At 36.4% G+C, this 26,623-nt stretch overlaps 1 protein-coding gene across 5 annotated transcripts; it reads right to left on the reverse strand.

Moving 5' to 3' along the window:
* Positions 1 to 1,117: 1,117 nt before the first annotated feature.
* Positions 1,118 to 25,934, reverse strand: LOC128856847 (uncharacterized). 5 transcript variants are annotated; one of them, XM_054092238.1, is made up of 17 exons: positions 25,899 to 25,934; positions 23,402 to 23,744; positions 16,617 to 16,711; positions 16,441 to 16,547; positions 16,258 to 16,362; positions 14,164 to 14,265; positions 13,923 to 14,100; positions 12,692 to 12,911; positions 10,274 to 10,473; positions 9,682 to 10,209; positions 9,481 to 9,622; positions 9,313 to 9,417; positions 9,179 to 9,247; positions 9,042 to 9,100; positions 6,576 to 6,599; positions 5,856 to 5,988; positions 1,118 to 4,325 (listed from the first exon to the last, which is right to left on the reverse strand). In XM_054092238.1, the coding sequence occupies exons 3-17, from the start codon at positions 16,709 to 16,711 to the stop codon at positions 2,292 to 2,294; spliced, it is 4,101 nt and encodes a 1,366-aa protein (XP_053948213.1). In that variant the 5' UTR covers positions 23,402 to 23,744; positions 25,899 to 25,934; the 3' UTR covers positions 1,118 to 2,291. The 5 variants fall into 5 exon arrangements, with proteins under 5 accessions (XP_053948213.1, XP_053948214.1, XP_053948212.1 ...); XM_054092239.1 differs by lacking the exon at positions 25,899 to 25,934 and adding an exon at positions 25,713 to 25,888; XM_054092237.1 differs by lacking the exon at positions 25,899 to 25,934 and adding an exon at positions 25,086 to 25,888 and having other exon boundaries at positions 23,402 to 23,755.
* Between the last annotated feature and the right edge of the window lie 689 nt (positions 25,935 to 26,623).

Genomic DNA, 26,623 nt, shown 5'->3' on the forward strand with positions numbered 1-26,623 from the left:
CAAAATTGCGAAATGTCTTATAACATTTTCACCATCAATAAGGATTTTATAGAGCGAGGATGGCATGTAATACTAATTATGTTTATTTACAAATAATTGAGCAGGGTCCATTGCGCATTGACGGGTAGCATTATTGCGAATTCAATTGACATAGTTTGTAATATTATATATTATTGTATTTATATAGCCGCTTTATCAACTTTCAATACCAGTAATATTGGCTAAATATTGATAGTTAAACAAACAAACAGTATTACCATTATTGCCGTTGCGAGTTCCTTGTCAGGGTTTGTCTATTTCGAAACTTACTTAGCACATTTTTTTCTTCTCTTCTTTGCTTATTTTATTTTATGGAGTTTTGCTGACCATTTTTTGAACGCGAAATTCTATGAAATGTGCAAAATGGTTTCCATAAATTTAATCCAGACATGGAGTGTGGAAGGGCCATATTGGAATACTTCTTCGTTTTTCGGGTTTAGGTTAAGCTTTGTTCAGATCATTCATCTCTATACAATATCTATCTAGCTCCACATATGTTTGTATAATACACACAGGATTTGATGATATATCAGTTATTTCTCGTAGCAGACATGTCTGATCACGATGCGGTTAGTACCGTTACGATTTTACTTTTTGCCATTACTTCAAGGCTTGTACTTTCTAAAAGTTAATAAGAAACACATAACTCCGATTGAATAATTTATCGGAAACTTATTTATTTAATATGCCTGTACAAGTAATTCAATCGAATCAATATTCTATCTTCCTGCCTTTCAGTGACTTATTTGACTAGTAACTATTGAATTACATGAAAGCAATTCGGGAAAACCTATTTTCAGAAAAATCATTTCTGGGACGTCGCTATAGGAAGGATTACCACAGTGCGAAGGCCGCATACTTACCTTTGATAACTTTTTGTTTTTGAATTTATTTGCATTCTAATTGGAATTTATTTATAATAGAAGTTGAAACATCTTTTTCATCGTGTAAGTAGTTCATGCGCTGTCATTAATGTAATACTTACAAACAATATAAGATTATTTTAAGATCTCTTAAGAGTTTGAATAATGAAATATCGTATCCATACGTCGACGAGAATACAAAAACACACTTTTTTCAATATCAAAACGTCTTTAGCCGACTGCTTGAGGATACTTTATTTACCAATCATACTTGTTTACAGCAAATACTACAACACATCTCATTTTATAATAAAAACAGTTTATCTTTGTTTGATCACAGTTGTATAGCTGGTTTGTATTGCACTTCGTTCCTTACAATGCACAAGTGTTGATGATTCACTAACTGGAGAGCTCCTCAGGTTCGGCCGAAAATACAATTTTAGGATTCTGTACAAGATCTAAATACAGTAGACGCTCGGTTACATAGACACTCACTTGTATATCCGAAAGAGTCAACAAAAACATACATACTGACAAATTTTGAACTGCCGGTTCTAAAGAGTGAACTCGACCTCTCTTTCATGTGTACATTATCATCTGATTATTTGCAGTATTTGATTTAAAAGAATATTTTCCCCTTTGTAATTAATATCAAGGACTTTTTCGCATAAGACTAATGTATCAAATTTAAAGCAAAAAAAGAAGAAACTCTTATTTCCTTATAAGAAGATGAAAGTGTCACGAAATTATCAGCTTTTGCAGTTAAATTCTCTAATTATATTTCTTAGTTGTGCTCCGAGGTGGAATATTTAGTGAATGGTGGTTGTCAACAAGAACAAAAAAACAAAACATAAACTAAAAAATAAAAACTGCATGGTACATAAAAAAAACAATAAAAAACTTCACTCATTCAGTTTAAGTTAAAATATTTGTTTTTTCTTGATTGGCGCGCTAGTCACTTAAGCGGGTTTCGCCGAGTTTAAGATATAAGAACTTCACTCTGTCATTTCACATACAATTACTTCACTCTGTAGCTATATATTGTTTTTCATAATATTGTTTTTTAGTATTATTATATTTAGTCTCTATTTGCGAAATAGGTTACAATATTTTTTAAAATTAATTTATCAATTTAAAAACTAGTAATTCATTGTTAAAATGTCACATATGTATGTGATAAAATATTTTTCTCCAACCTAATATGTATAAGTGAAACTGCATATAAATTCAGCCTCTAATATATCAACAATGCACTCGAGTGAACGAATCCTGTTTGAAATAGGTCCCATACACGAGCGGCTACTGTATGTCTTATAAACATACTTTCGTGCACTAATACTATGTAAACTTATTATATTAATATATTTAATTAGGTACTTGCCACGAGCTTCAGACACTACTTTCTTCGCTATTAGTTATATGAAGTATTAGACTAGGACATTTGCTAGAGGGACTCGAAACAGATAGTGAATCAAGTTGGTTTGAGTAATTTTGTATTTGTAAAATTGGTGAAGATTTTGTTGCAGTGGCTGCTGTTGTAGTCGTTGTTGCTGTATTGGTGCAGATCAGTGGTTGCGCTATCCGCATATTGCAATTACTCCCCGCTGGATAGACGCATCCCTTACGTTTGTTCGACTTCTCCCCCAATTGGGCAATCAAAGAAAAGTCATCATTGCGAGTAAATATAAATTCTTCGGATGAAAGCCTCTTGCGTATTCGACCACCAATAACATCTTGCTTTATTTGTGTCGAGGGTGCTAAATCACATGAGGGACATTTAGGAGTTTCATGCATTTCGGAGGCATTACCAGATTGTGACCCGTTATGGTGCACTGGATGAGAATCAGTTTCGTATACAGGAAAATGTGATTCGAGAACACCTGGTCGTATGCTGAATGTGTCCTCGGTGACACTTTGGTACTCGGAGTTACTATTAAAGGCGGTTTTGTTATGGCTCATCATTCTTCCCGGCGTCGAGAATTGTTCGAGTGAGGAGTTGGCACTATAAAAAGTCGTATCAGCTGATCCGCTGTTTCCATCTTTGTTTAAAACCGTCATTAAACATTGGCTGTGTTCCAAGCGCTGGCAGCAATCGACTTTAACTTCAGTTCCTACATCCAAGTGGCATGGACAATTGGGGCACTGACTCGAACAATCTTCATTTAGAATTTCACTATCACTAAAAGTTAACTTCTTTATGGGATATTGACTTTGTCTTTGTTCCGTTGTATCACCATCTAATGGATCCGCGGATTTTGAACTCTGTTTCGGTTGAAGCGTATTGGTGCCAGTTGATTCACGTACTGTGGTGGGATTACGTTTTGACTGAAGTCGACTAAGACTCTGCGCTGATTCGTAACTATCATCGCTCGAGTCGAAGCTGGACTGCTGATTGTTATTATTGTTATTATTATAAACGTTGTCAAATATGGGCGGAAATGTAACGAACACTCGGCCCATACGTTTATATTGATCTAAATTTCGGCTATCCTCTGCGCAGGTTGACAGGTTCTCACTGAACTTTGGTGCCCGCCGCATAATTTTTGGGGTATGCAGTTGCGATTCGAATATGTCTTCGAGCATGACACGTCCGTTTGCACTCTCACCGCTCAAATTTAAATTATGCAAATAACGTTCTATGCTGTTAGCTAAACTGATGGGAGCACTTGTGCGCGACGAAATACTAGAGATCTCAGATAACGTTTCAGGACTAGCTAACGGCGCCAAACCGAGCCAGTCATCATGCAATAAATCTACTGGTCGTGAGGCGTCCGAAGCCCTACGCAATGCTGTTATGGGCATATTACGCTTCCGCTTCTCAACGCGTGCCGAATATTGACGATGTAAAATACCTTTAGGTGCATTATAAAGAGATGGCGACTGTACTAGTATACTAGAATTGCAATCAATGTCGAAAGCAACAGCCTTTAAGCGTTGAATGGGTAATTGATCAGGATCATTTATGATCACCGTGGCAGTTTCGCTCGGTACAGAAGGACTTCGGCGCGTTACCGTTGTTATGCTCTCATCTACTGATATGTCGTATTGAGCTGAACTTAGCTGGCTTCGGCCCAAAATGCTGCCAGCAATAGATGACGTCTTACTCGAATTTTGTCCAGGAAAATATTGCGTGCCTATCGTTTGCATATCCAATGGACCTTGTAAATTGGCAAAAGAGGTTTCATGACAGATTTTGTGTTGTGTTGTAGGTGTTAAATTGATAGAGCTGCTTATGTTGGGAAAAGAGCTATGCGACAATCGTTTAAAGTTGGTTTCAAGTTTTAAAATGCTTATCGGGTCGATAGAGCCCAGAGGCGATACACGTTCGACATCGAAGTCATAATGATTACAATCGTTGGATATGGTGGAGAAGGCATTCGAGGTTTGACGTTGCGGTTTACGCGGTCCACTCGTGGTTACAACCTATGACAGAAAACGAAGTATTGCTTGAAGAAGTTTTTTGTTTTTTGCCACAACAAAAAAGCCAACGAAAACGCCAAAAAAAGCAAATAAAAGAAATATCGCAATTAAATCTTATGTAAAATATAAGCAATTAGTTGAAGGAGCGGGCGTGCACACAATCACTGTGAAGTCGCAGTAAATATGTACATGCGTATGTACAAAAGACTAAGTGTGAATGAAGAGGGAAGATATATTAGCTTATTTAGCTGATTTGTTGGGTGTAATATGGAAAATAATTTGGTATACCACAATAGGCAAACATCGCACTTTCCTTATACTAATTGGTAGTTGAGGAGGGTTTAAAGGCGTTAGAAAAGTCAATGGAGAGGAAAACGTATACTAATTGAGTACATAGATTGAAGCGTAAGATCGAAAAGCTTGTTTTCTTATTCGGATAAGTAGATGCGAAAATGAATTGAAATAAGTGATTGGTATATTCGAGGGATAGTATCATAAAGATAAAATTTTACATACATACATAGGTAAAAGAAAACAATATGTTTTTTGTTTTGTTTTTTTAAGATAAATAACCAGATTATATTTTTTGTTATAATACCTTGTATCGCAATTAAGAGATGCAGAGATGTGAGAGGATATTGCCGAATCGACATTACAAGTACGATCTGGTTTGCATGCCTTTACGGATCGATTTTTATTACGCACGACCTGCCGAGTAATTGTGTGCAGTTAATGTTGATCTGCTAAAGGATTGCTTATATATATATATGTATGTATATAATTACACTCAAGTACACGTGCATACATAAATCAAATAAGTTCCATATATGAAGATATTTATAATCGCAATCTAGCAAACTGCGTTTGGAGTTGTGTATAAATACATGTATGTATGTATGTATATGTGTATGAGAGGTGGTTTACAGCTGCAGTTGAAACGGCCATAAATATGTATATGTAACTGTGCATATGTATTAATAAGCAGAACGGCTTTAAGGATTAATTCGGATGCATGCCTTCAGTTCAATATTTTTTTGAGAAGGGGGGAAGAAATCGACAAATATCAAATATGTATAACGGCTTTATTAATAAATGTTCTTTCTAAACAATGAAACGTTTTACAAAATATAATAAATAGGCAAATAATACATAAAAAATAAGTTAAAACATTTTAATTGAATGAAAAACGAATACTTTAGTTTCTACTTTTGATTAAAGCTTCAAAACGTAAAAATATATTAATTGTGGGCAAATCGCACCCTTCTGTGATATTCGTATCTTATTATAATTGAATAACAATAAGCTCTGGCTCAAATGGCTTAAATGTAGGTATATGTGAAAAAAGAGAGCAAAGTAAACAATAATACTAGGGCGAAAAAAGGCAAGCTTTGATTCGACTTAAAGGAATAATTAAAAATTTCATATACATTTTAGAAAAATTAATATAATACTAAAATCAGAATTCACTTTTAATATCTAGGACTCAGTACTACACAGCGAAGTGTTGCTACCGTCAGTAGCGCCGGCAATTACCTTTTTTAGCGCCGCCAATACTTTGTCGGGCATGTGGTCCTGCAGCATTACCGGCGATATGAGAACTTCATCGAAATCGTAAGTGTCAGCCCAGATGGCCTGATAGACCGGCTCATGACTCTTTAGAACACTTCTGGAATCATAAAAAATACACTCACATGTTTAATTGCAATATACATGTACACACACATATTTATATCTATTTCTATATAGTATTATATGTACATAAATAGTTGTAGATTTTAGGAAGTTTCTTTACTATTTACGCTTACATGCATTAGACTTCTAGATTTAGAGACTAACAAGTGTGGCAAAAAAAATTTATTTAAGAAATTCGGAAATACATTTTCATTGTAAGAGGATCATATTCTTCTTCTTCTGCCATAATGCACATATACTTATACACAATACTCGTATGTATTTCATGCTTGGAGATCATGCAACTCTACAAATCATCGTTTTCCATAATGGACGAAAAATAGGCATTAAAAGTGGGTAATATCGTCAAAAACTATTATAATTTCAAATACTTATGCATACATACATATATACCTATGAATGTATACTATGTATATGCAACTTTATTTTTATATACGAACAGGGCTATTCAAATCAGTATTATACAGAGATCATGCCATAAGTTATAGCCATGCACTTGTACAATAAATGGGTACAGATGGAAGCACTACAGGCTAGTTTTCGATGGTGAGTTTTGCCTACCTCCAACCGCTGTCGTACTTTTGCCTGAAATGTTAATAAACTATTATATTGAAACCCGTTTCATATGCAAATTAATTATTTACTTAAAAAACGAAAAATGTATCAAAATACATATATTTTGTTAAAGTCGTTGTTGTTGTTGTAGTAGTAATACAAAGTCGTCGGCTACCATTGTTTTCGAATTTCACAAAATTTGACGAATTCGTAACTTTTTCGAATATGACGAAATTTAGCATTACTAAGACCCGAAGAGTAGCCTTTTCATAGCCTGCTCAGGGGCGAACGTTAGAAAGGATATTTTCTATTATTTGATCATTAATATTTCACAGTGGGTTTATGGATTCCGGAAACAACCGAATAATACACACATACAATTTACTCCCTCACGACGACCAGAACTCTCTAATACTAGGCTGTTCAATAAGTTTTGTGGTTCGATAAGAGAGTGTTATGTTGGTAAACTCTTCATACCAACGTTTGTGAAGTTTCATTTCAATCCGTCAATTCATTCTTTGATTACAAGACATTTAGTACCGACGTGTCACAGTATTTTCTACAATAGAAAAAATCAAACTGCGTTCAAAAACAGCAACAACACCAGAAATCGTAGAAAAATACAGGATGTCGTATTGGAAAATCGTCGAGTGATTGAAAGAGTTTTAGTAGAACCCTGGGCATCTCATTGGGCAGTCTAAACAATATTTTGACTGAAGTATTGCATTTCAGAAAGCTGTGTGCACAATGGGTGCCGCATTCGCAACAATGGAACAAAAACACATTCGAATACGACTTTCTCAGCAACATTTGAAGCGTTTTCGAAAGGATAAAATAGATTTTGTGCATCGATTCAACACTATAGTCGAGACTTGGATCTACCAGCATGAGCCTAAATCAAAGTAAGAGGCTAAAGAGTAGTGTGAACCTGGTTCTTCGGCACCAAAACGAGTTCGTCTTCAGAAATCGCCCAACAAGGTGTTAACATCAGTTTTTTGGAATGCAAAAGGAATTTCGTTTGTGGATTACTTGCAAACTGGTAAAACAATAAACCTTTTGGACCAGCTGAAGGAGGAAAAAGATGGGATGGAGTTCATGAATTGGAATCTCGTTGGATGTGCAGGGAGACTATAATGAATAATAAAGTGTATTTCAAAATTGTGCTTTCTTATCGAACCGCAAAACTTATTGAACAACGCATCTCTCGGTAATCTAAGTTCTGACCTAACAATGGACGATATGCGCAATTGATTATTGATGTTATTGTTGTTTTTGTAATAGCAGAAAACACTGTCCAATTTTAATTCGTTAGTTAGTGTACTTGGGGTTTCATTATTATTATTATTATTACTTTTTTTTTCTGCGATAAATTAAATCTTTCCTACGTAATAAGCACTTTTTAGTCACAATAGAAGGGGAGCTTCTGAGCCTTTAAAAGCGTTATCTGGGGCCGCACAAGGGAGTATATTAGGGCCTTTATTTTTATTCTGTTCGTCAGCAATATAAGTCATTTCTTTTACGAGGCTAATTTTTGAGTTATATACTGAAGATTTTAGAATTCAGTGCAGCATCAGACTGAACTAGATTACCTACATTTTTGGTACATTAAAACTTGTCTTGCTTTAAATGTAAAAAAAATGTTTTACAAATAAATAATTGGCACATAGACTTCTGTTAGGTATTTGGCCCAGCTCTTCCTCCTATTTGTGGTGTGCGTCTTGATGTTGTTCCACAAATGGAGGGACCTACAGTTTTAAGCCGACTCCGAACGGCAGATATTTTTTTATGAGGAGCTTTTTCATGGCTATGGTTTTGCGTCATGCACGGAGATTCTAATCTACGCACTACCGAATTAATTGTAATCACGCACCAAGCTATTCGGCTACGATGACCGCAAAACTAATTACTCCTTTAAAAACCCCCTATTACACACGCCTCGAGTATAAACGAACTTAGCATGATCTCGAACAATGTACCATTTGATTTTGCTTTTCAATGGATGTTTTTAAAAATTTACGGGACTCCATTTTCTAGCTCTTATATAAATTTGGTAATAATTCTGTAAGAAGTTTTTGTGTGTTCAATAGACTGAATAAATAAAACAAGTTGTTTTGGAGTATTGCTACAGTGGCGGTCAATGAGACTGCGGAACACTTCATGTACGCCTGCCTCGTCTTCGTTAGGATTAGATATGAAGCTTTTGGGCAAAATGTGTTCTCTTTAACACGCAATAATCACAAATCGAGTGGGCATAACACAGATTAAAATAAATCCAAAAGTAATGAAACAGACTGAGTGCAGTCTGAGTTCCGACCAGAGAGAAAATGAATGCTAACGTTATTCCTAAAGCTCATGGCTTAAACTTAAAATTTTTAAAACTCTTCCAAAATTCAAACGCGCCGGCAATAAAGCTCAAATACATACACACATGACATATTGAAAAAATGTACAATAAAAAAAAGAGAAGCTTACTCTTCTGGTTTCGGATGATGTCGCACTATGTGAATTATGCGCCCGGGCGGGTATAGTGGCTTAAAAGTAAATGAAGAAGAAAATATTTCATTTACTATTTGTACTTCACATATACATGATGTTTAATTCGTGCTCACCTGGTGTAATGTCAAAGCAATAGAGCTGTCTGTTGGATGCGCACTTGTTGCACGTGCTGAGTCTCTTTGCTAGCAAGCCATAAAAATAATAAAATAAATAGTGCTAAAATATTATTAAAAATTATCTCTCCTACTTCTTGGTATTGATTTATATGGGTGTCTTTGCCGGACATCTCAACAACAGATGTGGGTTCGGGTCCACAGCCACAGCAAATAACAGAGCAGGATATTGTTTTCCACTAAAAACATAAATATGCAGAGTTGTAAGTATGTCACCAGAAATTTGTTTAACGATTAATTACTTTGGGATCAACACTTCGTTGGATAGCGTTAATTAAGTCAGCACGCAAAGCTTCCATCTGGTGTAAGCCGATGCGAGGTACTACATCCTTCCCCAACACAACGGATGTGATAAACGATTTTGTATATTCCACCGCGGGCATGCTTTAAAACAAAAAATATACTCATTGCGTTGCCATGAATGTTTTAAAGCAGTCACTTACCTGAGCAACCCACCTGGTGGTGAGTAACTAAAACACTGTAACGACGGATAATCTGCTTTCATGAGTATGGCTAATATAGCCGCAGTTCCGGCACCAAGTGAATGGCCCACTAACACTAATCCAAATGTGTGAGTTCCCTTATCACGATTACGACTTAACGCACGCTCGATCAGTCCTTCTTCCTCTAATTTATTCTTAATATAAATAGCTGCCTGCACCATGCCTTTGTGGCCCAGCCAGTCGTCTCTCGGTGGTGAGAGTGGCAGCACTTCCCCGTCTGCGTTTAAATCGGTGAGTATATCCTTCATACTGAGTGTCCCACGTATGCTCACTACAATTTTTTTTTGGGTATAATCTACAGCCACGAAAAACGGCGTCTCACCCACATCAACATGGTAGGTGGCGTAGATAATTTCTATATCACCAGCTTGCAAAGTTTTCTTTAGGGCGGCATAATTACAAAAACAACAGTTGTCCTGTATAATAGGGGGCGTATCAGTTTGGGGACGGCAACAACAAGTAAAGCATCTAAATTCCAAACAAAAAATATACATATGAATGTTTGTAGAGGCAAAAGTAATTATTTACTCACTTTAACTCAGGTAGCAAATTATACATTTTCGAACGGTTTATTATGAAGTACATTGGCCAGCCGTAGGCACCCTGAGCGAAATGCATGTAGTGTATGATAGTTTGGAAGAAATCGTAGTTTTTTGCATCGTTTAAAGCTAGGAACTGAGTGCGGTCAGTAATTGGCACACCACTCAAGAACTCGTACGTGCCATTTTTCCGCTAAATACAAAAAAAAAAAAAAATTACAAGAGATTTGGAATGCAATAGCAATACATAAGCACTTATCGATAAATAAATGTGCATATCTATGAAATTATATTTCACAGGACAGCTAAGCTCAAATTCCGAAAGATGGTACATTGAAGTTTCTACAGTACCATCTCGGCAATCCGAACACACGCTGGTCTGAACTCCGAACAAATTTACTTAGAGGTATAATTCAGGCTCTGATATTTCTGATACTGACTGAACTATAATTAGCCCTTTCATCGAATGCCATGGAACTCCATTGTTTGAGGGTCTGGAGGACGTCTCAAAAGCGGATCTTCCAGCGCTGCTTAGATTCGCCAAAAGCGCTGGCATCCTACATGATGCCTACTTTCGGTATTCATAGAGGTCGGTCTCCATCTGGTATCGTCCCTAGCGTGGCTTGTTGCCAACCAGGCTAACCTAACCTAACCTCCGTCGAATTTTGTCGATTGCAATATAATTAGCCCTTTCGTCCTGGGGGAAATTTGCAATACGAACAAAAATCATTTTCGAAGAGTGAAAAGATTATTTGAAATTGATAACAATAAGAAACTTTTTTTCAATTCTTACGTCTGAAGTATTATGTATTTCTTCAAAATAGTTATCCTTATTTTAAGCTTTCGCTGAACTATTGCCCAGACCTTTTCAATAGAGTTGGTATCAGGCGACTTTGTAAGCCACTCCAACATTTTAACCCCATTTTGTTGTTTCTGTTCACACCTTCCGTTTCGATGCTTGGGATCATTGTCTTCTTTTAAAATCCAGGGTTGGCTAGTTCTTCCAAACATTTTAGTAGTTAACGGTAATAATACTTTTTGGTAAATTTTATTCATCAAAACTGCATACAAATAAACGGCCAAATCCTTTTTCGGAGAGGCTGCTTCTCGGTTGCTTAACAGTTCGTTGAAGTTGTCGATTATCAGCAGTACACCAGGATCGACGTATACAACTATTGGCTCAAAAGCAAGATTCATATGTGAATATTACCTCTGTCCAATTCCGTTCTGAATATTCCTTAGCCCTTGTATGGACAAGTATTTTTTCAATGTGTGAGTGTGATAATGAGAGCAGCAGTTTCTTTGCTCCGGAGTTTGAGGTCTTCTTCGCGTAAACGACCTCGAATCATGTCTTGGGACACATTAACTCCACTTTTCCTTAGAGTATTAGGCATATATAGCCGGCATGGGAACATACCCCTCATGACACTAATCACCTCTTCACATGCTCCCTTAAACCTACTGACGATGACAGATCGATTTTTAACTTATTATATTTCTTCTAGCAGTTTTACAAGTAGAAGAAAAGAAAATTGGCTTATCTGATTATAATTGGAAATTGAGACATGAACATTTTTTGTTTCAATAACAAATGCGGTTTTGCTTTGGAATTGAACACTAATAAAGAAAACAAATAAATGACGATTTTCATAACTCCAATCAGTTTGTATAAATTTTTATTTCATCCCATGTATTGTTACATAAGCTTCAGTTTCCTTCTTAAAGGAACTTTTGTTCTTACATTTACCATTTAAATTTTGTAGTATTGGATTCGCCTATATACGAGTATATTAAAAATGAGACGGCTAGTATTGGTTGATTGTTCATATTTGCGTTCCCCTCAGATGATGTTTTTGAAACTATGGTGCAACATCAAACCAGATCCTTCTTAAACACACATTGATGCAAACCAACATTTATTACATATATGGCTTTATAAAATAAAATAAATGTAATACTGATACCGTTAAATGAGACTTTATTTACTAACATTTTTTCGGGTGGGACGGCTTGCGCATTACATACCGGCAGTGTCTCATAGGTTCAAACCCCACTCCGGAAATGAAATATTGAAATAATAATGTTCCATTTTATGGAAACCAATAAAACAGAAACCACACATTGGAGGAGAATCTCGGCATAATCCCCTGTCAAATGTGTATATGCCACGTATGAGGCTACAATTAATTGTATGTCATAGTGAGAATGCATTTAAAGATAAGACACGCACAATACTTGGCTAAAGTTACCACCCACAATTTAAAATCTGATTAGTAGAAAAAAAAAAAAAAAAAAAAGACCCCACTTATTGTAGGCGAGTAAATGCTAAAAAGAAAACAATTAAGACCCAGCCAGCTAGACCTTCATTTTTCCTTTGAATGGGCGCAATAAATGCATTACAATAAAATTACCTGACGAACAACGGCTTCGCGTTCTATTCTTTGGAACTTTCGCAATAACACTAAGCCTGCAACAACATCTGAAGGCACCACGTCCAGTTCCCGAAAGAAATCACTAAGCAGGCGGGCTATATCGGTAAAGGAGTTTCGATTGCGATCTGTGCCACCCATGCAACAGAACAGTAGACGACACCGGTGGTCCCAACTGTCTTGATACGCACGCATCACTTTTCTACAATAATTTAGAAAAAAATTTACATACCTATATGTATTTGAGTAGATATGTATGTACTATATGTTTAATAAGTAAATAAGAACTATTAAAAAATAAGAACTTTCATAGGAAATATATAAGTGCATACAGGGTGGGCCATCCAACGTTTGAAACTTTAACCATTGCTCATTTTTAATGTGCCAACCTGAATTCATTGATATTAAGACAGAAAATTAAGTTAACATCTGCGGTTTTCGAAATGAGTCCATTTACGCTTCAGCAATGTTAAGAAATATTAAAAAAAGTACTTCTGAAATGGTGGTTCACCTTCGGAAACTGCAAGAAAATCATTTCTACCGAAAAATCAGCTTTTCCGACTAAGTTCATTTCCAGCACTGCGATTTGACTCCCTTGGATTGTTATTTGTGAGGAGTCATTAAAGATAAATATTTCGCGATTCATTAAGCAACATTTGGCGTTCACAAAAAAATTAAATTAATGCAGCTATTGACCAAACGTAGTTCATTCAATCGAAAATATGCTGAAAAATTGGGTTCATCGCAACGGCTCTTGTAGGAGCAGTCATGGAATCATTTCAGTGAAATACTACTCCATAATTAATCGGCAACCCTTGTAGCCGAATGGCTTGAGGGTCGAATGGGTCGAAACCCCGGGCACAAAACACGAATTGAGAGAAAGTTTTTTCTAATCGCTTCTGCCAAGAAAGAGCTTCTCATTCAAAAAACCATTTGCCGCTCGTAGTCCGCTTAAAGCTGAAGATCCCTTCATTTGTGAAAAGCATCAAGACGCGCACCCCAAATACAAGGAAGAGCTCGACCAAGTACCCAAAAAGGGTGTAAGCGTCAATTATGTATATATATACATATATAATTAACCGTAAGGATTGTACTTTCAAATAAAAAATTTCACATTGAAAACAAAAAAAAAACATTGGTTTCTTACTAAAAGCTATTTCAAATTTCAAACGTTAGGTGGTGCACACTGTACTATACGTAGATAAGAACTGACCGTTGGCGCCAATTACGATTCATGCTGTTGCTGCGCTTGTAATTGAAGCGAGACTCAGTCTCTCTCATTGACCTTTGATACTTTTTCATTTTGACCCATGAACGGCCGGCAGCATCGAATGTACACCAAATGGTAATAAGAGTTATGAACACCAATGCCCAATTGCAAATTACGGTGGCTGTGAATAAAATCGCAATAATATGAAATACGCTATATTTAAAAATGAAATAATTATAATTACCCATGAAGATCTTCTTGGCCTCATCGATGGGTGCATCAAAATAATAGTTTGTCAACCATATCGTACCTAATACCAGCCACGTAATATCAAAAAATATTACCACTATGGGGAAGGAAAAAAACTAAATCGGTTTTTAATAATTCAAAAAGACACATACGCGTGTATGTACGAATATGCATTATATAAGTATACCTACATATTTACATATGAATCTGTGCTGTGCGAGACTTTAATTAGGTGTGTTTGTGAACCAAATAATTTATAATAATGGGTCCGAAAAGACCAGCAAGCGAAATTAATTAATAAAGTATTTGCAGGCTGTCTGAAATTTAAATATTTCCACCCTCTATTTTATGAATAACCTCGAGAAATATTTCTGTAATGAATTTAAACATCCCAATTTAGACAAATTGGCCCTTAAACTTCCATAATTTGTGTAAATCACTTTTCATATATATGTCGACAGCTGTTTTCCGAGGTCGTTTAATTGCTTGGAATTTAAGCGTTCAGATGAATACCCTTACAACCTGTATGTTATTAGAATTGTTCAGTGGCACTAGGTACATACCTGTACATGGTGAACAAATTTTTAGAGGTGTAGCCTCTCAGAGGATCAGACCGTCAATCGACTTTCAGCGAATTTAAAAGAATCAGCTTACGGGCTGATGTCACATTGATCATGACAACGGTTTGTTTACAAAAAAACTGAGATTATGTTGCTGATATACGAAAAAATCAACTCAGTCGACGCTTACGTTGCTTCGTTGACAACTGCACAACGACTGTTGGTACGAGTGTGTGAATCCGTGAGAAATGGGGGGAGTCCCATGTGACGTGTCAGCTGAAGGTATTCGTACAATTTGGTTTTTCACATTAGCTGATGACCAAACCTGGTAAGCATAAGAAACCTTATCGCTCCCTGTGCCATGCTTTAAGTGTTGAGTAATTTCGGATTAGCTCATCTATCATAACTTACATATTTTGAAAAGAATTACTTGAGACCTATTCTTTTCGCCAAGCGTTAGCAACCGGCGAATAGATGAAGCAACTGGTATAAATGAACATATCTTGGCAGCACTGGAATAGAGCTGCTTAAAATTACATTTGTTTGTAAGGTAGTGAGTAATACCAGTTTTATGAGGTATAACCGTACTCGATCGCAGTAAATCTTACTCGATAACTTTGTTGTTGCTTTCACATGGAGATTTTTCCTCAAGTTAATCAAGCATAAAAATAACGAGCGGGCAAGTGGCGCATAGAAGAGGCTTCTGCTATTGAAGGCAGGTTGTTAGTAAAAAATATTGTAACTTTTTTTTCTGTTGTGGATATGAAAGTGGGAATAAATAAATAATTTGCGACAAATATTTACGAAAATATTGTCACAGTTACATACGATTTTTCGCATTTGTACATCATTTTTTTCGTCTATTTAAAATTTTTTGCTTTTATTAATTTTTCATTTATGCTTTTCCCTTCTTAAAATGTATTAAATACGGCAGTCCTTTCATTGGGACCAAACTCGCGTAATGTTACACAAAAAATCAGACAAGGATTTATAGGGCTGTCATAATGGGTGGGTTGCAACCGTTGCGGCAACGCATTTGACGTGTTGCCAGAATGAAAGTATTGCTGCATGTAAAAAACAGATGTTCTTGTCGTTAAAACAAATATTATATTTCGTTGTGTATAAAAAGTTTTTTGTCGGTTGTGAAATATATTATAAAATTAATGCTTATTGAAACGAATATAGAATTTATGATAGTCGTAGACGGTTAGTGCGACCATACATCGATAGAACTTCGCGCGACCAAAATTGTTCTTCTTTAAAAAGATGACATGTTCGCCGCACTTGCCGTACGGCAAAGGTAGAAAATTGCCAGTTTTTGTGCATTTCGGCGTGACGTATGGCACGTTTGTACTGCCTTCGACACAAATACACATAATCTATTTTGTTGACAGTCGAATTCGTTGCCACAGCGGACCCATTGTGACGGCCCTATTACTCACACCGACATTGGTCACATATGGAAACAGCACAGATTTATCATGCATATGAATACATGTATGTATGTATATATGTATATGGACACTTACTGCTTTTTAGATATATCCAAAGGTTGATCGATGTTCGGGCGGCAGAGTCCAAAATACTACCCCGCATAGATATGACACAGATGCCAGACTCAACGCAAACGGAACCTTCGTTGCGATATCCAACATGTACAAAAATTGGTAGAAATTATTTTAAGCAAATCGTATATCCACATGAATACTTACAAAATAATATTATTAAATAACAGATCTGCAGAGCGAAAAGTAACTTCAAGTTTAGAATCGCAAGGTTGTATTCGAAGACCAATAATGACAGCAACACTATTACAAAACTTTATAAAAAAGCAAAAATGTTAAAGTTCAGTTACTCATTTAACTAAATGTGTATGCATATATCTTACCAAATAAGATGCGTAGTCAACAAAAAAGCTCCTGGTACTACGAGATCATCTGAGCCTACTGACCAGCGCCGTCTAAAAACGACGAGTCCAGGCATCTGAAAGAAAATATTAATGAGAAACTGTGAAAGCTGTACAATTGCCGAATGAAACGTAAAATTATTCAACAAACACGATTATATTTACAGTAGAATTAAGTAGTTCTAAAAATCTCACATTAAAAATTAAGTTTGCTAGAAATAATGCTGCATCTAGCTCTTGAATGCCACACTCAGAAATGATCGTAGTGAAAAAAACGACTTAGAGCAAAGGTATAGCAGCGAAAATAGTTATTAGGATGAAAGACTTAGTAACAAATTTGTACGTTATATACGTCAATCTTAGAGCATTATAATATCGAATTTTGCTACATTTACTACTAACAAAGAACGTAAATATGAACGTTCAAATTAGAAACAAAGCGGCCGTAGGACTGAAACGATCAGGAATACTTTTTAAAACAATGTATTTGTACCCGGCAGTGTAGATACGTTGTTTTCGACCAGCATGAAAGCAACAACTCCGACTGAGTTACAGAAAAAAATTTTGAATTAGATACCCACTTTTCATCAAGACTTCTCAGAAATTACCGTAGATACCTACAGCAGCTGTGAAAATTGAAAACATCAATAATTTTATAATTATGTATTTATTTTCGTATCTTCGTATTTCGTATTTTAAGATACCCACATTTAAAATCAAATTTAGCGAATAATAATAAGCATCATGCCAAACAAATGACATAAAGGGAAGGGCTGGCGAGCTATTAAACGAGTTTTTAATTTTTCCAACAAGCGAAGCCAATGTGGCGTAACTTTGAGTAACTGCAACTGTTTTCTCCGAACCCTGCAATTTCCAATCAGAAATTTTAATTTTACTCCGCTAGACACTTTGCTTAGATGGACTTTGACTTTTTGCACATTTAATTAGTCATACCTCAGGCAGCTCTACAAGATAAACGGCTATTTATAAGTATTGTAATATGCATGTCATTACGATCAGACGATATTAAAAGATGCTCTTAACTGTACTAAATGCATCGCAAATAAAATGAACGCGTAAAAGTTATACGGCATTCAAACCAGTTTTGATTTTGGCGCAGACTTTACGCAAAGGGCATACCATGCACGCGGGTATTGCGTTCCGTTAATATTACAGTTGCACCTTCATTGCAAACCTTAAGCTTAGAATGTACAAGTATATAACTAAAAGTTGTCTTATTGAAGACAGGCAGGCAACCATTCAAGTTTGCGTGACGGAGTGCGCTTGAAGGAATCAATATCTGCTTTCGATTCGCCAACCATTTAGCAATTCGCGAATAAAACAAGTAAGACGAAACAAGGAGACGAAATTCAGTTCGGACCAAACTTTGTATACACGCCCAGATTTGAATAAAACTTAATTTGGGTTGGTTGTTAATTTTTGGAATCAAACAAACTCATAGAATTCTTCACTATTTTACTGAGCTGGGTACTAGGACATGAAGGACATGATAGCTAGATTCCATGAATCATGACTGGAGAACATGGAATTCCTACGACACTGAATGGAAAGTCCGTGACAGAGGCAGGCAAAGCGGATAGTTAGAGAGACCTTACGAACTCTCACTGGATAGTAAACGGTGCATTGTAGTCTTTATTTCATTTGAGCACTATGGACACTATGCACACTAATTCGTATGTGTATCTATCTCGATGCTATTACATGCAACCATTATGTGAACAAAATTATAATACCCTTCGGTACATGTGCACGGGTATAACAACAAGTGAAGTTGCTGGTTGCATATGTATGTATTTGGAGAACCTCACAGCGATCATGCAAAATGAACCAAATAAAAAATATACATACAGTAAATATTTATAATAAATTTAATAAATTATTGGGTTTTTATTTGTAATTATTTTCAATATATTCTTATACTATTTCCAAAAATCGAAATAGTTGGAAGTACTGATCAAAGAAAGTTGCATGCGAACTAAGCAGCTATAAACGAACTCGCTTCAGGTCGATTCCAATCACTTAAACTTGATGTTAAGTTTGTTGTTGCTTTCTCATACAAACTCTATGCTAAGGGAACAGATCAGATATTAAGTGAGTAAATAAGTGGCGAATTGAAATGGTCAATTGGTCATTGCGTAGTAAGAAAGCAACAGCGGTGCTGAAGAGGGCTCCCGTCTGAGTTATTGAAAAATAGTGGTGCTAACTCTTATGCAGAATATAGTTGGGCGAATATTATATAGGGGCAAGGCACACTACCCCAATCCACATGAAATTTCATTCCTTGCATGAAAATATAGGGTGGTTCAATGGTGATGCATATCTTTGACAGCAATCAATTGTAATATGGTAATTTTTTTCAAACTGGCAAACTTTGTCATGGAGCGTTTTATGAAAATTTCGTGATAAGCGATAAGGCACATTTTCCCTTAAATGATGTATACGTTAACTAGCAAAACTGCCGGATTTGGGGTACAGAAAATCCAAACGTCATTCAAGAAAAAAGTATAGTATGGTATAGTTTTCAGGTTGATAGAGTCGGTAGAGTCACCGTAGGTATTTCGTCGAAAATTATAACTCTGTTACTGTGAACGATGAACGTTATCATTATTATGATAACAAACTTTTTAGGACCTGAAGTAGATAACATGGACTTCTATAATGTGTGGACGGTGCCCCTTGTCTTACAGCGCATGAAACAATTGTATTTTTGCGTATGGAGCTTCCAGGACTCATTATCTCACCAAATAACGAGGTCAAGTGGCCGTCGATATTTACGATTTGACCAAAATTAACTTCTTTCTCTGGGGTTACGTAAAAACTATGGTCTGAAGAACAGAATCATACACATTATAAATGATATATAGCCCGAACTATGCCAAAAATTCATGAAAAAATTTAGGTATGGCATCCTGTGTTACCATAGGAGTCGTGGTAGGTATTTAACGGATATTGTATTTCATACATAAAAAACATGATGAGATAAAAAAAAAACGTTTTTTCAAATTTTGTTTTGTTTTATTTATAAAAAAAAGTCTCCGGTCTTATTGAATTCCTCTGTTTGTTATTGAACCTCCTGATGTTTGTGTTTTGGCAAATAAGGGATCTGGATGGGGGTTGGTTTTGTTGTTGTTGTAGCAGTAATAGAAGCCCCGTCAGAGTAGAGTATATCACCTGTCATCTAAAGGTAGGCCCAGGAAACATGCTGTTTCGACAGGTTGGATCCAAAAGCAAAGAGGTGTTAGATGAGTGGGTTTTAAAGGGCATGTGAAAAGGTGGTTAGTGTCGTGCGTGGTGCCTTCATATGCCGGACCCTAGGCCTGTCTAAACTAGCCCTGTTTAGTGAACAATCTATCACCTGGATGGGGTTAGATCCCATCAACTCAAATCCGCAATAACATTGCTTTGTTGATTTTTCCACTCTGGGAAAAGTTAAAAATATTTCTTCAGCAAAACTGAAGATATGCATCTGTAGTCGAAAGCAATTCCCATCCAGTGGCATTCTGTAGTGCACAAACTTTATGTTCGGCTTGCATAGTTGACCCGTAAATAAGGTTATCATTGCCTTTTACATATGCACTTAACTTCATAAATACATATACATATGTATTTTATAGCGGATACAATTTATTACATTGTAACCACAAATTTTGGCAATAAATTTCATAAATTTTACACACCACGACTTAAACAGTGTGAGCGCCACCGAGCAAGTCGTTAGACATCAGCGAACCCTTACCTTTGCAAAATGGATCGGCGCTACTTAAAGAGAAGCAAAAATTTAAATACTTAAGCAAATCCATGCAGGAATAAAAATGGTGATCTAGTTGCCAATATTCTGGGAACATTGGGGACCTTGGAACCGGCTTCCCATTATCTGATCATAAGGAAGAGTGAATAGTGAATATCGTGAGTGGTGAATACATTAAATAGCCGCATAAGCCGAAGGACTGCCTGCTGAGTCATTGAAATATGGTCGGAAAAATGTATGAACGCGCATTGTGTGTGGCAATATGCACCAACTGCAATGAAATCTGACTGCTTAAAATCGCGTTCCAGCTTCTTTCAGAGTATTTTGTGAAATTCCCAGAAAAGTAAATCGACTGACTTGCATTGATATCGTCGGCTTCAATAACTGCGTTGAAACTTTTGCCTCTTCTAAACTGGATAAAGAAGCAAAGCGAATGGAAGTTAAATGAGGAAAGGATGCGTTCACATTTTTGTTGCCAGTTATAAATTTAACTTGGTTTAAAGTTTACATTAATACTGATTTGAAGGCCAAGAGAAATTCTCATTATCGAACAGTGATACTTTGAACTAAATAGGCAGCAAGACGTTTCTTATTGTATGGCACAGAAACTTGGATAATAATAGAATGCGATAAAGCAGCCTTTCGAGTATTCAAGATTAATGGAGCTTTGCGCGATGGCGAATATCGCCAGTGCATATAGTGCAGTGATTAAATGTCCAGAACAATACTTATTAAATCATGCCATACGCTCCAGCCCTAAAAGTATTCGTTACCCAATAAGGGGAAAAGGAAGGAAACACCAAGTGCCAAAACCCCTTCTTGGATTTGAGAAAAACCAGAAAAAGCGCGCTTTGTTGAACTAGAGCCAAATTGCTAAGGCGGATTCGGACATACGCATACAATAAATAATAAATAGGAAATATCAGGAAGCAACTTCAAATACCTTCGAATTCATTGCCTAGGTGAAGTTGTGCGAATGTATTCAAACGACACAGCTCTGAAAGAATTCGATGCGGCATCTACCGTTGGTAGCAGGATAGGGAGTAATAATCAATTATTTGCACTAATTAATTATTTGTTTACTTAGTCTATGCACACAAGTTTCCTACAGACTATTTACAAAGGAAAGTAGAGTAACTATCGACTAAGATTTAAATACCTAAAAAACAAAATATAAATTAATTGAAAATACACTTTTCGGAGATTGAAAATCTGGCTGTGTAATCGAGGGGAGCAATACGCGAATATTCTGAATATTGGATTTACCTTCAAATTCGCAAAAAACAAACGCTGGATATAATCGCTCAAATTCTGCTACTCACACACTCACGAATATCGGCGTTCGAAAAACAATTTTTTATTAGTTCAACTTTCACGCTCAGGGATTTGGCGACACGAATCCAGATTCAGACTTTAAATGTGAAAGCACTAATAACAACTTATTGCTTTATATTTATATGTAGATATGTAAATAGAGTATATATTGTAAAATGTATGTGCTTTTTTTAAACTGAGTTTAAGCCTGCCAAATTGGGCGTTGAAACTTATTTAACTGCAAAGCTTAGTTAAACGAGCACTGCCAAACTGGCCATTTGAGCGGTTATTGTTTGTGACCACAGAAATATTTTTACATGTGTATGTGTTTACGCGTAGGATTAGCTACATTGTGATTAATAATAGGACTATGAATAAGTTCGTGCGGTTTTACAACAGATGGCGTAACTTGATTATTATTCCATCGATCCACATTTCCAAACATTCATTGGAGAGCTACTGTCGTAAGGCACAAACGTCAGTATAAGTTTTTTATTTGAAGCGTAAACAACAATATTTTTACCACACTTGAAAATGTCGAATTTCGTGCCAAATAATGTGTTTTTGCGGGGAATTCTTCTTCATTATTTTAATATGAAGAAAAAAGCAGCCGAAAGTCATCGTATCTTGGTGGAAGTTTATGGTGAGCATGCTCTATCTGAGCGAACGTGCCAGAAGTGGTTTGCACGCTTTAAAAGTGGTGATTTTGGCTTGGAAGACGAAGAACGCGAGGGTGCGCCGCCAAAGTTCATGGATACCGAATTGGAGGAATTGCTCGATCAAGATCCGGCTCAAACGCAAGAAGAGGTTGCAAAAACTTTGGGAGTTGATCAATCAACCATTTCCAAACGTTTAAAAGCCATGGGAATGATCCGAAAGGTAGGCCATTGGGTGCCGTATGAATTGAAGCCAAGAGACGTTGAACGCCGTTTTATGGCATGCGAACAACTGCTTCAACGGCACAAAAGAAAGGGTTTTTTGCATCGAATTGTGACTGGCGATGAAAAGTGGGTCCATTACGACAATCCAAAACGTCGGGCAACGTATGGATACCCTGGCCATGCTTCAACATCGACGTCGGCGCAGAATATTCATGGCCTGAAGGTTATGCTGTGTATCTGGTGGGACCAGCTGGGTGTTGTGTATTATGAGCTACTGAAACCGAATGAAACGATTACGGGGGATGTCTACCGACGACAATTGATGCGTTTGAGCCGAGCACTGCGAGAAAAACGGCCGCAATACGCCGATAGACACGACAAAGTTATTTTGCAACATGACAATGCTCGGCCACATGTTGCACAAGTGGTCAAAACATACTTAGAAACGCTCAAATGGGATGTCCTACCCCACCCGCCGTATAGTCCAGACCTTGCGCCATCCGATTACTATCTCTTCCGATCGATGCAACATGGCCTGGCTGACCAGCACTTCCGTAATTACGATGAAGTCAAAAAATGGATCGATTCGTGGATTGCGGCAAAACCAACCGAATTTTTCACAAAGGGAATCCGTGAATTGCCAGAAAGATGGGAAAAAGTAGTAGTAAGCGATGGACAATATTTTGAATATTAAATTTGTAACCATTTTACGTCAATAAAGTTTCAAATTTCGAAAAAAACCCGCACGAACTTATTCATAGTCCTATTACATTTGTTTGTATGTTTGATTGAAAACCAATTACCTTAGTTTGATTTTAGAAGCACTCGGTTATTGAAAGCAGGTGGCACAGATGCTGATGAATTGTGAAAAAGCTGAAGAGACTATCATTGCGGTGCAGATAAATATGTAGCTCGCTTGTGGGTGGCATTAGCTGCAGTGTCAGCCACTTTATTTAACGTTATTTCTTCCTTTTTGGCATAAGCTGGTTTTAGATTCCACTTCAAACTCTTTAAATGTCCAGGAACTGACAATTAACACTCCTTAATCCGTAGTTTGTTTAAAAATCGGAGCCAGATACCTACGTACATATGTATGTATGTATGTGCAAGGCTTGCGCCATTTCGCATTTACCAAAAATTTTAACACTAAAAGTACTCTACTGTGTTGTAAAAATAAATTGTGTATGTAAGCATGTATGTTTATATGTATTTGGATGTGTATGAATGTACCATAAATATACATATACAGTGCACTCGCGATAACTCGAACTAATTAAAACAGGCGCTGTTCGATTTATCGAATTTGTTCGACTTATCAATTGAGTGTGCTATGTTAAAAAAACAGTCATCGATATCGATTTTTTTCAATTAAATTTATTTATTTATTTACATATGTATATGAACATGAATATGTTTAAAATAATTAATTCGTTTCAATATTTTTCATCAAATATTTCGCAGTCTTTGTGTCAGTTACACAAAAAAAGTCAGCTTTAACAGAAAAGTTAGGCCGAAAAGAAAGTTGTAATGTGTGTTTGTCTTTTCTTGCCTGCAGCAATGTTGAATATGACTTTTTCACGCAGCAATTGAAGAGTGTTAACCTTTGCGGGGCTTACTTGTTCAGTTGTGGCCCACTGAATTACCTTATTGATAGAGCTAACTGCCTCCTCAGATGATATCCGCTCACATGTCTCAGTTGTGTTGTTAAACTCAGACTCAGAATCACTAGTTTCAATTATTACTTCTGTGTCGGTAAATTCGGCACCATCATTCCATTTGTTAACATCATAAAGCGTAAATTCGACCTGTAAATTATGTTTTTCATGTTATGTTCTTTCAAGATGAGTCCACTTATTGGGTAATTCTTTTTTCTTTGGGACAGAAACCAATTTTATAAAGCGGCTTTCATTTTATGAAACTCAGAAGCTTTTAAAGTTCTCCTCTTCCCAGGACCCAAAAACGTGTTGATTACTGCTTTTAAAATTGCCTTGTCTTTCCTTTTTATAAGACTTATGGTGGACTTGGCTACCCCATATTCCTTCGCTAGAGAAGTAACACTACATCCACGTTTAATTTTGTTAAGGACTTCAGCCCTCTCTTTTAATGTTAAACACTTCAACCTTTTACGATGCACTGATACACTACAAATGACAAATTTAAAGCAATTTGGTCAATGCAAGATGTTGTTCCCAGAAAACTAACGGGATATTAACGTCGAAATATTCATATGGACAATACACTAGTATACATATAATTTATATACATATACTATTACATATGTATGTATGTACAAAATGTACATGTTTGAAAAGAATGTGTGTACAAATAAATTTGTTTTTTTGTTCGAGTTATAGCGCTTTAATATTGTTCGAGTTACAAACTAGTCAATAGGGAAAAAAATGTGTTCGAGTTAGCACGTCGTTCGACTTAGCGGCTATTCGAGTTACCGCGAGTGCACTGTAGTTTGTTTGAATGTATAGGACGCACCGGCGTCGTATAAAAACAGGGACGGGCACTGACATATACGCGTCACTTGACTCCTTGCGTCCGACACCAAATACTACCAGCAGTGGGCCAACAGTGGAATTCGATCGATAAATGTAAAATGCACTAATGACACAAATTTAAATTTGATTGTGCGACTTGTATCACATTTTCGCACTATTCGCCATGCTACTATTTTGCATCTGTTTGGCGATTTCAAGTACCATTTCACTTTTGTAACTCTTTCAATTAAATTGACTTGAGCGAACTGAATTTATCTTTTGTTGTACTTTTTATTTACTATATATACATGTGTAAATATATGCACACGGGTACACACACATTTGTAAACATACACATACATATTTTGCTTTTATCACTTCCAAATTTTTTGCAACGCGCGCTGGCATCGACTACGATACAAATTTGTGTATCATTCGGCACTGCGGAGTCAGCGTCAACGTCAACTTTGGCGTCAAAGGCGACAGCATCAGCGAAAGCAACCAAACAATGCCTTCTGCAGCAATGCCGATGGCCAGCAAATGCATACATACATACATGCCCAAGTATGTAATCGTCAGAGACACATTACTACTTTGAAAATGTGAATTAGCTAGCGCATCCCCATACTTTTCACAAGGATTTTTGAAACAAAAGGTGTTTTCAGATGGATATATTTTCAATTATTCGATGAAACAGATGTTTTATATATATATATAAATTTTTTCAATATTTAGACCAAGTCATGGACTATTTAGCTCGCACGAAAATTAATACTAAACACAAAGCACAAGCCATAGAAATATAGCCACTCACAGACAGCACATCTACTCTCTTCGTTACCACTATCCAAAATAATATGAAATGCAAAGTGAAATTTCACTGTACTCACGACTGCTCGCTGCTCATGGCAGATATTGTGCGCTCTCTCTGGCTGCTCAATTTAGCATGTCGCTTTGCTGCAAGACGAAGATAAGTCAAATATGGCAAATATACAGAAAGGTTTATTGCCAATATTTTTGCCAATAATGATATGTATACGTACTTCATACAATTTTAATGAGATACAAGATACCATTAGGCCATTATTGCACAATTTTCTTGTACACTGACATTTACTCTTTAAATGTGATACAAATTTTTCTTGAGAGAAAATGGCCTTCCCTCAAATGACATGTGGTACATTACGCAGCGTATGAGGCGTTCGGTTTCTTCGCGTTTAGCCTTATGTAGTACGTACACATGTGCACGTACATATGTATTTACATGCTAAAAGCCTTATGGTTATGCGTAGTACATAGCAGTGCACGGCATGCCAAATCAGTGCATGAAAAGACATACAGCTGATTATATCTGCTTCACATATCACATAACATACTTTAAATTTGTAATAAATTTGTACATACATACGTAATAATTACAGCTCGCTAATTATGAATGAATTCGAAAAGATGAGAACAATATGTCTATACATATATGCAAATGATTGCTCTAAGTTGCACGCAAAACTCATTGAACAAATTCATTTTATTCCCTGCAGT

This window comes from Anastrepha ludens, chromosome 3, assembly GCF_028408465.1.
Source record: "Anastrepha ludens isolate Willacy chromosome 3, idAnaLude1.1, whole genome shotgun sequence".
Taxonomy (NCBI): domain Eukaryota; kingdom Metazoa; phylum Arthropoda; class Insecta; order Diptera; family Tephritidae; genus Anastrepha; species Anastrepha ludens.

Excerpts from the sequence above, each read along its gene's own strand:
- LOC128856847 (XM_054092238.1), bottom strand. The coding sequence starts at position 16,711 with ATGCCTGGACTCGTCGTTTTTAGACGGCGCTGGTCAGTAGGCTCAGAT. Across the intron at positions 10,474-12,691 it reads GCGAAGCCGTTGTTCGTCAG|CGGAAAAATGGCACGTACGA; the intron begins GTAATTTTATTG and ends TTTTGTATTTAG. Across the intron at positions 9,101-9,178 it reads TTGCTTTGACATTACACCAG|CCACTATACCCGCCCGGGCG; the intron begins GTGAGCACGAAT and ends TTTACTTTTAAG.